Genomic DNA, 12,427 nt, shown 5'->3' with positions numbered 1-12,427 from the left:
GAAGGCTTTTATTGTAGTGGTTAAAAACATAGAGTTTGGGGGTGCCTGGGTGGTTCAGTCAGTTGAGTGTCCAACTCTTGATTTCAGCTCAGGTCATGATCTCAGCGTCTTGAGATGGAGCCTGCATGGGCTCTGCACTCAGCAAGGAGTCTGCTTGAGAGACTCTCCCTCTCTCTGCTCCTCCCCTCACTCACTTTCTAAATAAATAAATAAAAATCTTTAAAGAAAAAGAACATGGATTTTGAGGTGGGATTTACTTGGCTTCAACTGTGGGTTCTGCAGTGGCCACCCTTGGGATTTTGTGCAAGGCACGTGACTTTGAGTGCCTTTGTCTTCTCGTGTGTAAAACGGTGGAACAGTAGTAATTACTTCACAGGTTTGTTTCATGAAGACATCCTTGTAAAGAATCCACCTCGGATTCTCTGACCTTTGTCAAATTACAAGGCTGCTTTTTTTTCCATCTGTCAAACAAGAAAGCAAAAGGTCTACATACTTTCGAAGGAGATTGTTAGGAGACTGAGAGAAATTTTTAAAAATAAACTGTTTCCTGAAAAATACTTAGAGAACAAAAAATACTACTTAATGTGTTGTCAGATTTGCTATGTAACCTGTGTGAAATTTTAAGCCAAGGAAATTGTGGTTTGGGTTAAAAAAGAAATTAAAATCATAGGTGTAATCAGGGGCGCCTGGGTGGCTCAGTCGTTGAGCGTCTGCCTTCGGCTCAGGTCATGATCCCAGGGTCCTGGGATCGAGCCCCGCATCGGGCTTCCTGCTCCGCGGGGAGCCTGCTTCTCCCTCTCCCACTCCCCCTGCTTGTGATCCCTCTCTCGCTGTGTCTCTCTCTGTCAAATAAATAAAATCTTTAAAAAAATAAAATAAAATAAAATAAAATAAAATCATAGGTGTAATCATGCCATTGTGTGTGCCCTCTGGAGGAAGTCTTTATATATGTGAAAACAAATACGTTGTCTCTCTCCAGGTTGCAATGGTTCAGTTCACTGATGACCCCAGAACAGAATTTAAACTAAATGCCTACAACACCAAAGAGACCCTTCTTGATGCAATTAAACGTATTTCATACAAAGGAGGAAATACAAAAACAGGTAAGAATAACAGCAACAGCAAAACTCAGCAAAGACCCAGAGTAATTCATCATTAATAATTACTGAAATGACTTTTTTGGAGGCATAAGAATATAGATTTTTTTGAAAAGATTTTTTTACTGATCTAAGAACTTACACCCTTCCCTCCCCAGCGAAACAAACAAGGGGAGGAATGAAATTGAACAGTTGCCTTCCTCTGTTTCAGGAAAAGCAATCAAGCATGTCCGGGATAGTTTGTTCACTGCAGAGTCAGGGACCAGAAGAGGTATCCCAAAGGTCATCGTGGTTATAACTGATGGCAGGTCACAAGATGATGTGAACAAAATCTCCGGGGAGATGCAATCAAATGGTAAGCCACGGATAGTAATGTTGCCATTGTTTTCTGAATACAAATTTATAGGCCCATCAGAATGATTTAAGTGTTTCTAAATCTTTCTGAATATTTAATGTAAATCTTTTTTAATGTTAACTAGACAATGTGATTTTTATTTTTTTATTTTTTATTATGTTCAGTTAGCCAACATATAGTACATCATTAGTTTTTGATGTAGTATTCAGTGATTCGTTAGTTGCATATTACACCCAGTGCTCATTACCACACATGCCCTCCTTAATACCCATCACCTGGTTACCCCATCCCCCCACCCCCCTCCCTTCTGTAACCCTCAGTTTGTTTCCCAGAGTCCAGAGTCTCTCATAGACAATGTGATTTTTAAAAAACGTTCCAAGTTACAAATCTAATATTCTGCTGTATTTTCTCTAATACTTTTGTTACATACAGGACGCCCTGTATAAGAAATTGTAGCAATTAAGTGCAATACTGTGAAAAGGACCATTATGAAGGGCCAGAGAGGGAACCTGATCACAGAAGCTCCTCAGCCTCCTCATCTGTAAAATGGAGATTCTCATTGGATTATCATGAAGATTACATTTTTTAAGACATGCCTGGCAAACAGTAGTTTAATATTTATTTGCCAAGCATGGAACCATGACCCACCTCAGGCTGCTAGCCTATTAATACCTCAGGTTTTACATGTTAAGAATAAACTGAGATAAAGTTTCTCTGTCTCAACTACATTTCATCCCATAAACCTTAAAATAATTTTTAGAAGTATATAGCATAAAGATGTTCCTCCAATGGCAACTATTTTGTCTCAAGCACTGACTGGGGCATTGCCTGTCTTGAGTTTTCTTTAAAATGGAAAATCGCTTAGGGGGTGATGGAGTAATTATCATTTGGTGGCATGTGCCCATGCAGAATTCTGATGGACAATAAAAAATGAATTATCCACCCCCACCAGGCCTCCTTCATCAACATTTTAAACACAGGGACGTGTCTTACATTGCATTATTTGTATTTTGTGCAGTTTAAAATAATCAGAACTCTCTTCCCCTCCTGCCACAGGTTACAGCGTCTTTGCAGTTGGTGTGGCCGATGCAGATTACTCAGAGTTGGTTAGCATTGGCAGCAAGCCCAGTGCACGGCATGTCTTCTTTGTGGATGACTTTGACGCCTTTAAGAAAATTGAAGATGAGTTGATTACTTTTGTCTGCGAAACCGCTTCAGCAAGTTAGTTCTTTGGAATTTGTACTTAACTCATGTTGCTTAATGGCCGAAATATTTCATACCAGTTAAATAATGAGTCCCATCTTGATCTGAGAAAAGAATATGTATTTGCAGAGCTGTTTAGTATGCAGACATTAAGTTTTGTGGTTTTGAGCATTTGGAAATAAACCTCTGCTCTCCCCCGTTTAGGGTTTTAGGTGGATAAAAACTTTCCCTAATGAGATGAGAGTCTATGTCTAAAAGCAACTCTGCCTAAACAGCTGTAGTAAATGGTTTTCAAAATGTAGTAAGACTGCTCATCAGGGTGACACACTAGAAGTGAGACTACTCCCAACACATGCTCTCAAGAGACCACCATAGATTTTAATAGATCCATGAGAGGAGAAGGAAGCCGTGTCCTTTTGGTTGTAGTAGGCCAAGGGAGAGCATTTCAATCTTTAGGAATCTACAAAAAACCATAGCCACATGTGGTTTGGATTCCCTTCACAATTGACTTCCGCAAAGATTATGTTAGTTTCCTGTTCTCAGGACAGGGAAAGAATATGTTTGGAAAATATCTAAATCAGGGTTTTATATTGTTTGTTTTGCTTCCCAGCCTGCCCGCTGGTGTACAAGGATGGCGTAGATCTTGCAGGTATGCATTATCACAGTCTTTCCAAATACATTTGGGAAATACAAAACAGGTCCAGATTTTTTTTATCTTTAAAAGACTAATTTTGAAATTTAAAATCCTAAAATGCCTGGTTTTTTTTTCTTTCTTTCTCTCTCTCTCTCTCTTTAGGATTTAAGATGATGGAAATGTTTGGTTTGGTTGAGAAGGATTTTTCATCTGTGGAGGGGGTTTCCATGGAGCCTGGTACCTTCAATGTGTATCCCTGTTACCGAATTCATAAAGATGCCCTGGTTTCCCAGCCAACCAAGTATGTTTCCCTTGCAAGATATTAAAGCCAATCATTTGTTATTGTATCTCAAAGTGAAAATGATGTCAACTTGAAATATGCTGTAATAGTTCCCAGTAGGATTTTCCATGATGATAAGAACAAATGATTAGACTTCTTTGTTTAAAAACATTAGACTCACACATAATGCCAGTTGAACTTTAATAACTGTGAGTCTGAGAAAATATATGAAGATAGTTGATCTTTACCCAACGCCACCATGTACCAGTCATTGTTCTACGTGCTTAAGCACCTTAACTCACTCGAAGCTCCAAACAGCTCTATGCCTTAGATTCACTTATTATCTCAGTTCTAGAAATACTGAAACTAAAGCACAAAGAAGCTAAATGACTTGAGTGAGATCACATGGTTTGTTTAGTGAAAATGCTGGGGTTTGCATCTGGCAGTCAGGCCCCAGAGCTCACACCCTGAACCATGTCATTCCAGTGCCAATAATTCAGCTCATTTTTAATTTTTGAGAAGTCACAACAGCAACCCCACGTAGTGGATGTGTAGTATTGGATGTATGTACAAACCACATTATCTACTTGCTTTATAGTTCATAATGCACATAGGATTCCTGGGCCTGTTTACAGCAAATTCCTGGTTCAAGGGATCATCTCTCAAGATGTTGTCTGCTATTTTACATTCCAATGTGAAACATTTTCAGTGTCCAGATGTTGATGTAGTGTGCACTTGTGCACAGACCAATGGGAGAGATCATATTAGAGTATTAAATTCATCTATCCAATGTATACACAAGTTGCTTTGCTAGCTTCTTCGAAAATATTATTTATTAAATTTTAGCCTATTACAAATACTATCCAAATTATTTTATTGTGCTTCATTTGGGAAGATATTATTTGAAATAAGTAGACCTCTATTAATAATGCAAAATATTTGCTGCTATAGGTGTAGCTTCATTTTCTAGAAAATTGTTAAAAATGCCTTTGACCTATAGAGTATATGTGCTTTTAGATAGAGCCAACATCTGGTGTTACCTTTTAGCAGGTTTTCTTTTTCCACAGTCTAGGGATGAATATTAAAATGGGTATTTGAAAAAGCCTCCATGGAGTCCTAGCCAAAAATGAGAATTGCCAAAGGGAAAATCCTCTCTACCCCACTGAAATGGCTCATCCAGTGAACAGCACCGTCCACCATCAAAATCCATTTACAGGCTCCCAGCCCTTATCTTACTCCTCCTTCACCAGCATTTGACATAGTTGCTCACTTCTTCCTCTTGGATTCACTTTCCTCACTGGGCTTCTGGGACACACACTCTTTAGAGCTTCTGCCTACATTACCGGCTGTTCATTTTCAGTGCTGCCTCCTCTTCTCACCTCCACTTCTTCATGCTGGAGGAATTAGGTCTGGATCCTTGACGTTCTTGTTTTCCTTGTCTATACCCACTCTCTGGTGATCTTTTGAGTAGTGTTCAGCATTATCTATATGCCAACGACTCCTAAATTTGTATTTCCAGTCCCCTCCCATTTCCCCATAACTAGACTAGCATACCTAATTGCATACTAGGCATCTTGCTTGGCTATCTAAATGGGCATTTCAAACTCTGCATGTTCAAGACCATGCTGACCTTCGTTCCAGAGCCAGCTTCACTTACAACCTTTTCCATCTTAATGACAATTACATCTAACCAGTTTCTCAGGCAAAAAAAATTGACTCTTTCATGTCCCACATCCACTCTACAAAGGAATCCAGTTGTCTGTGCCTTCTCGCCATCTCCACTGCCTTAACTCCACATGGGGCGCTGTCATCTCTTCCCAAGCTCATTGCAGCAGGCTTCTCATTGGTCTTCCTGCTCAGACCCTTGCCTTCCTAGAGTCTATTCTCCAAGTAGCAGTCAGAGTAATTCTTTTAAAATGTAAATCATGTCACTCCAAAATCTCCACGATTCCCCATTCCCCTTGCATTAAAAGTCAGAACTCTTGAATGGCCTATAGGGTCTACATTATCTGGGTACCTATTACCTCTTTGACTTCACCTCTTGTCTCCTTCAGTCCATTCTCCAGACATGCCAGGCACACTCCACTTTGGTGTCTTTGTACTAGCTGGATGTCTTTGTCTCTTCTGAGGTTTTCTTCAAATCTAACTTTCTCAATGAACCTTTGCTCAAATGTAACCTTCTCAAGGAGCCTTCTAAGTGAAGCCAGTGGTGATGACTTCATTTAACGCTGCAAAACAATACATTCTAGCATTCCCAAACCCCATTAAACTGCTCTATTTTTCTTGTTGTTTTTTTTTAATAGCATGTTTACCTTCTGATACACTGTATAATTCACCCTGCTAGAATTTAAGTGCTTCTACAAGGATAGGGACATTGTTGGTTTCATTCATTGATGTTTCTTAAGTGCCTATTACAATGTCTGGCACATAGCAAGCACACAATAAATATTTGTTGAATGAATGAATGAACTAATATATAAACAAAATGAATGAAATATTTTTATCTATGCAAATCAAACTTTCATTTTCAAATTTATGCTAAAATCCCATATTCTCAAATTTATCCACTTAATAACTATTACGGGGCTCCTATATATGTAAAGGGCTATATTTGTTGCTTTGGGGAAAAATTTAAAAGTATATAAGTGCTCCACTTAATTGTTAGAGAGAGATAAAATGGTATAGGAGGCTCGGTTCCTCAGAGGCAGATCCAGAGGTGGAGATGAGTGTTCGAGGAAGCTGATGTGGATGTGCTCTCATGGAAGGGAATAGAAGGAGGTGAGATGAGACGAAGGAGAAAAGTCAAGCCGTGAAATAATCTCACTGAAAGTCTCAGGTGGCCCACATACAGGAGTTCTGAAAATGAAGCTGCCTCCATTTGAATGAGAGGCTCTGGTCTTCATATGCCCTCAAAGACCAGTCATTGAAAACAAGTGCCATAAAAAAAGTTGGCATGACCTTGGGAGAGCCCTTCTTTCTGCTGAGCAGTCTCTGATGAGAGTTGGTATTTGAGAGCTGTCTACAGACATCACTCCCAGTAGCAGTAGTAATATATTCTTAACTCTTGAAGGTAGATCTAGCTGGTGCATCCCAGCACGAAGCATGGACAGGAATGCAGCTAACTACAACCTATAGTAGAAAGTGACAGTGTCTTAAGTTTTATAAAAAGACTGTAGATAAACATTATTTGTAATACCAAAACTTTTGAAATGACTTAAGTGTTTGAGAAGAAGTGACCAGTTAGACAAATTATGGAATAGCCAGACAATAAAAGATTGTGCAGACATTAAATACCATACTTTTAAAAAATATTTAAGGAAATATAAACTGTGTAGTAAATGGTGCTAGGAAAAGGGGCAGCATTCTTTAAAAACTGGAGGGAAATGTACCACCTCAAAACAGTGGTCATCTCTGGATGGGATTAATAGTCCTCTGTTATTTTTTTTTCTGTTTTTCCAAATCTTTATAATTAAAGTGCATTTGCTTTCATAATTAGATAAATAACTTTTTGAAAGGGATGCAATGAAATATTATTTTCTTTCCATTTTTCAGATATTTGCATCCAGAAGGATTGCCCTCTGACTACACAATGAGTTTTCTATTCCGGATTCTTCCTGACACTCCAGAGGAGCCATTTGCTCTTTGGGAGATTTTAAATAAAAATTCTGACCCATTGGTTGGAGTCATTTTAGATAGTAAGTATATTCATTTATATGTTTGCACACACATGTATGAGTAATGTATATGGCGTGCCATCTTGCCTGTTTTGTGTATGCTAGACCCTTGAACAACATGGGTTTGAAATGCATGAGTCCATTTCTACAAGGATATTTTTTTTTTGATAAATGTGGTACAATACTGTAAATGTATTTTCCTTATAATTTTCTTAATAGCATTTTATTTTCTCTAGCCTACTTTATTGTAGGAATAGAATATATATAAAATACATAATACATATAATATACAGAATATATGTTGATAAATGTTTATGTTATAAGTAAGGCTTCTGGTCAGCAACAGGTTATTAGTAGTTAAGATTTTGGGAGTCAAGTTACATGTGGATTTTCAACTACTTGAGGTGTTGGTGCCCTTAACCCCCACATTGTTCAAGGGTCAACTGTATATTGTAGAATAACTCATTTATCTTAAGCCATGAGTAAATACTAGCAATAAATTATGTAACAGTTGTTTCATTCATTCATCCACTCATTCATTCAGCATGTATTCACTGAGTTTCTACTATGTGCCAGCACTAGGCTCTGGGATTCAGCAGTGGGCAAGGCAGAAAGATACAATTACTGGGGTAGTAAAAATTGCAGGAAGAGCTAAGTTGATGGTGGGAGGAGTCGGAGGGTTACTGGGAGGGGAGGAACAAGAATCATTTTTGCACATGGATATGATAAGTATAAGATTTTTCTTTTGGGTTCCTTGGCCCAATTCCAATGTGTGTGTTGGGGGGTATGAGGAGGGTGGAGAGTTTTACACACAATACCAAGCAGTTCTCAGATACCAGCAGGATGCTGAGAATTCAACTCAGTTCTAATACTTCTACCCAGAGATAACATCAAATCCCATAGGTTAAGGGTTCAGTCCCATAAGACTGTGCCCTCCCACCGCCCCTTTCAGACTCCAGTTGCAAGCCAGGCTGTTACCTGTGTTTCTGATTGACTGGTTATAAATCAGAGGTTCCAAAAAAAAAAAAAAATCAGTCAATCAATTAATCAATCAGAGATTCCTCTGAGCTCTTCTTGGGCTTGATTAATTTGCTAGAATGGCTCACAGAACTTAGAGAAACATTTTGTTTGCTAGATTACTGCTTTATTATAAAAGGATATAACTCAGGAGCAGCCAGCTGGAAGAGATGCTTAAGGCAGAATATGTGGGAAGAGGCACAGAGAGTCCATCCCTCTCCAGGCAAGCCACCCTCCCTAGTCCCCAAGTATTCAGCAACCCAAAAGCTCTCTGAACCCCATCCTTTGTATTTTTATTGAGGCTTCGTTAAATAGGCATGATTCATTAAATTATTGGCCATTGGCAACTGAACTCCATCTCTAGCTACTCTCCACTCCCTTGAAGTCCGGGAAAGAACTGGGAATGAAAGTTCCAGCCTGGTGATGGGTATTAAAGAGGGCACGTACTGAATGGAGCACTGGGTGTTATACGCAAGCAATGAATCATGGAGCACTACATCAAAAACTAATGATGTAATGTACGGTGATTAACATAACATAAAAAAAAAGTTCCAACCCTCTAATCACAGGGTTGGTTCCCTTGGCAACGAGCCCTCCACACTTAGGTTACCTAAGGGCTTTCTAAAAGTCACCTTATTAACATAACAAAAACATCTTTATAGCTCTTATCACAGAAAATTCCAAGTGTTTTAGGAGCTGTGAGCCAGGAACCAGGGACCAAGACCAAATTGTATTTTTCATATATATTTGAATGACCAAATATATATTTCTTATAAATTGCAATATCACAATGCCTAGTTCATATCCCAGAAAAAATGCCAGATTTGCAGCAGCATATTTTGGGAAGAATTCTGGGATGGGGATATACATTTGCAATTGTATATGTGTCTGGAAAGAGAATAGGTCTGAAGACTGGGACAGTCCATTGTTTGGAGGTTGGAAAGATGAGGGGAACCAGTGAAGGAAGCTTCTCGATCACATACTCTTGGATGTCACACATGATAATCATTTAAGAGGATCGTCAAGTTTTCAGTTAATGTCACTGAGTTTTCTAAATACCTTTTTTGTTTAGGATTCCAGTCAAGCTAGGAACCAAAATGTGGTGGCTATTGTTAGGTGCTAACTCACATATTTGGATAAGGAATGTATTTAACATTTAAGCTTATCTCCAACTAGTATTTTTTTTTTTTTAAGATTTTATTTATTTATTTGACAGAGCGAAAGAGCACAAGCAGGGAGAGCAGCAGAGGGAGAGGAAGAAGCAGGCCCGCTGCCGAGCAGGGAGCCTGATGCGGGACTCCATCCCAGGACCCTGGGATCATAACCCAAGCCGAAGGCAGATGCTTAACCATCTGAGCCACCCAGGCACCCTCCAACTAGTATTTGTAAAAGGACTTTTCAGTACATGGAAATGAATCAACAACTAAATATGATATTGTGAAAGCATTTTGCATCCATACTGAAACTAAGGGAAAGCTGTAGATTAAAAGGGTATAAATAATTAACTCCATATTCACATGGGACTTGAAAACAAAGAAATCTCTCAAAATGATTAAGACTAGCTTATTCCCAGGCACCTGGGTGACTCAGTTGGTTAAGTGTCTGACTCTTGGTTTTTGGCTTAGGTCATGATCTTGGGTTCTGGAATGGAGCCCCACATCAGGCTCCATGCTCAGCAGGAAGTCTGCTTCTCTGTCTCTCCCTCTGCCCCTCCCACCCCCACACTGTCACACTCTTGCACGCTCTCTCTCTCTAAAATGAATAAATAAAATCTTTTAAAAAAAGACTACTTTATTCCCTTTGAAATCACAGTGAATAATTAAATTGTAACCTAGGAATTAATTAGTGAAAAAATATTCTTTTTTTTCTTTTTTGTAATTCCTTGTCCTGAAGATTAGGAAGATTTAGTTTGTGGATTTAGTTTGTTCATAATAAAAGTCATATTGGGATATCACTTTGGGGGTGGTATAAGTTGCATGTCCTGGAAAAGTTGGTTGCTCCAGGGGTTAATAAAGCAAAGGGTTTGGTCTCTAGGTCTTAAAATAGGATTAACTTTATTCTCCCTTTTTTTTTCTGCTTCTACTCCCAGCTTTAGACAACCATCTCCTGGGAGGGTATTGGGGATGAGAGTATAGGCAAGTAAGTCCAGAGGAAGAATATATGTAGGGGTCCTTACTTCACTATCATCACCACATGATTAAGTCAGTTAATTGGCCAACTGAAAGCCTGGGGCAACCCAAGGACTATAGATCATTTCCTTCCTTACTTATCATTTTGTTCTAAACACAGCCTCTGCCTTGACTTGAATTTTATGAAAATTATTTACCCATTATAATACTTTCTAAACTGTTTTTATTTTTCTTTGATTAGATGGTGGTAAAACCTTAACATATTTCAACTATGACTACAGTGGGGATTTTCAAACTGTTACTTTTGAAGGACCTGAAATTAGGAAAATTTTCCATGGTAGCTTTCACAAGGTGAGTAATGGCTTATATACATATACTCCTTATTCTATTTGCTTTGTGCAAAGCAACAGAGATATACATTCTTTATTCTATTTGTTGTGGGCCAAGCAACAGAGAAGTGTAAAATAAATCCCATAGTGCTTTGGATTTCATATTTCAATTGGAGTAAGCTTCTTCCAACTTGGTAGTTCTAAGATGCAACCACAAAGTGTGCATTTTTACCAGGTACCCCAAGAGATGTTGATAGAAGTGGTCCAGGTTGACACTTTGAGTAACAGTGTAATAGAGGATACTACATTACTAGGAGGACAGTTGTTAATTCGCCGCATTATGTGTGATGTGGAAAGGATTGCTGGTCTACCCAGCCACCAGTGAAGATGAAAGCACAATCAACCAATTCATGTTAGTTTGTAGAAGATAGTTTGTACTGATATATTTATATATATACAGACAACCCATCACTACCATTATAAAAATTATTCTGAGGAGGGATTTTGTAAAGCCTGACTATAGTTTTTATTTTTACCTGGTATTTGTGATAGAACTCTGTTCCTTATGACTTCATATCTCTGAAACAGTTTTGGTGAGCACTAGAGTAGCCATGCTTCCTTCCAACATGTATGGTTTCCTTTGTGTTTAGCAAATGATCCCACTGATCTCTGGGCTGTTAAGTAATGCAACTTGCCAGCGCTGCATGTACAGCAGAACATTTATAAGTGGTGCTGCAAATAACCTTGCCTCTTGATCCTCCCTTCTGTGTGTTGAGTGAAGGAAGGGATGCTGCAGTGCAGTCTTCATCTTGGCTTCTGTCTCCTGACCTAGAACATGGTCAAGTCCATCTAATTTACACATGGTTGCTACTTTCTGGGGTCTTGAATACCCTCTCTGCATAAGAACAACTATATGCCAAGATCCTTAATCTTTTTTGCACAAGAAAAGTTACATACAAAAATTTTGTTGTTGTTGTTTAGTAGGACTGTACAACCAGAAGTATAATATCTTAAAACCATGAGATGCACGTAGAGATTTATTAGTTCATGGTTCAAAATAATCCCATTAGCATCTCTTTGTGGAGATATTGTCATTTACTCACCAAGTTCCTCTTGTCTTGAAACAATTCTTTCTTGGTTAAGCAGAGTCTATTGCAAAGTAGTCAAGAAAAATTATAAGGGAGATGTAAGATTTCATAAGTGTTAAAAACACATTGCTATCATAACATAAATGTGTAATTATCATTCCAAAGAATCATTTATGAGTCTTAGGTGCATGTTAAGCTTTACTCACCTTACTGGAAGATCTTAAAGACCTTATAAGTAAGAGTCATTAAAAATCCAGTTTTAAATTTATAAAAACCTTCCAGTTTTTTAAAGTTATTAAAAAAAAAGCCTTCCTCTACTCTTTTCAGTACTGTTAATAAAGCCAAACAGCCAGACTAACCAAAAAGAAAAGGCTTACCATGTAGTAAACTACTCCATTAATAGATATACTAATTGAAAATCTTGATGCAAATTCAATATGTAGAGATCAAATTTGATTTGCTCATAGAATTGTATTTAATTGAATACATTACCTTAGTTTCTTGTTTTTCAGTTGGCTTTAATTTCTACACTTTGAATATGAAGTGTGACCCCAAGGTCTTTCAAAAAGTTGATAATTATATAAACAGATCCTTAAATGCAATTAAATAAGCAAAATATTT

General features: G+C 38.2%; 1 protein-coding gene across 4 annotated transcripts in view; it reads left to right on the top strand.

The window, feature by feature from the left end:
- COL14A1 (collagen type XIV alpha 1 chain) overlaps window positions 1-12,427 on the top strand; it is a 210,344-nt gene that overhangs the window by 117,019 nt on the left and 80,898 nt on the right. For all 4 annotated transcript variants that reach the window (XM_078072060.1, XM_078072058.1, XM_078072057.1 and 1 more), the window contains 7 exons: window positions 980-1,103; window positions 1,309-1,452; window positions 2,509-2,673; window positions 3,266-3,304; window positions 3,452-3,590; window positions 7,122-7,264; window positions 10,631-10,740. In XM_078072060.1, the coding sequence (XP_077928186.1) occupies window positions 980-1,103; window positions 1,309-1,452; window positions 2,509-2,673; window positions 3,266-3,304; window positions 3,452-3,590; window positions 7,122-7,264; window positions 10,631-10,740 (864 nt within the window). The remainder of the gene's footprint in view (window positions 1-979; window positions 1,104-1,308; window positions 1,453-2,508; window positions 2,674-3,265; window positions 3,305-3,451; window positions 3,591-7,121; window positions 7,265-10,630; window positions 10,741-12,427) is intronic.

This window comes from Halichoerus grypus, chromosome 5, assembly GCF_964656455.1.
Source record: "Halichoerus grypus chromosome 5, mHalGry1.hap1.1, whole genome shotgun sequence".
NCBI classification, from domain to species: domain Eukaryota; kingdom Metazoa; phylum Chordata; class Mammalia; order Carnivora; family Phocidae; genus Halichoerus; species Halichoerus grypus.
This window is presented reverse-complemented; position numbering and strand designations above follow the sequence as displayed.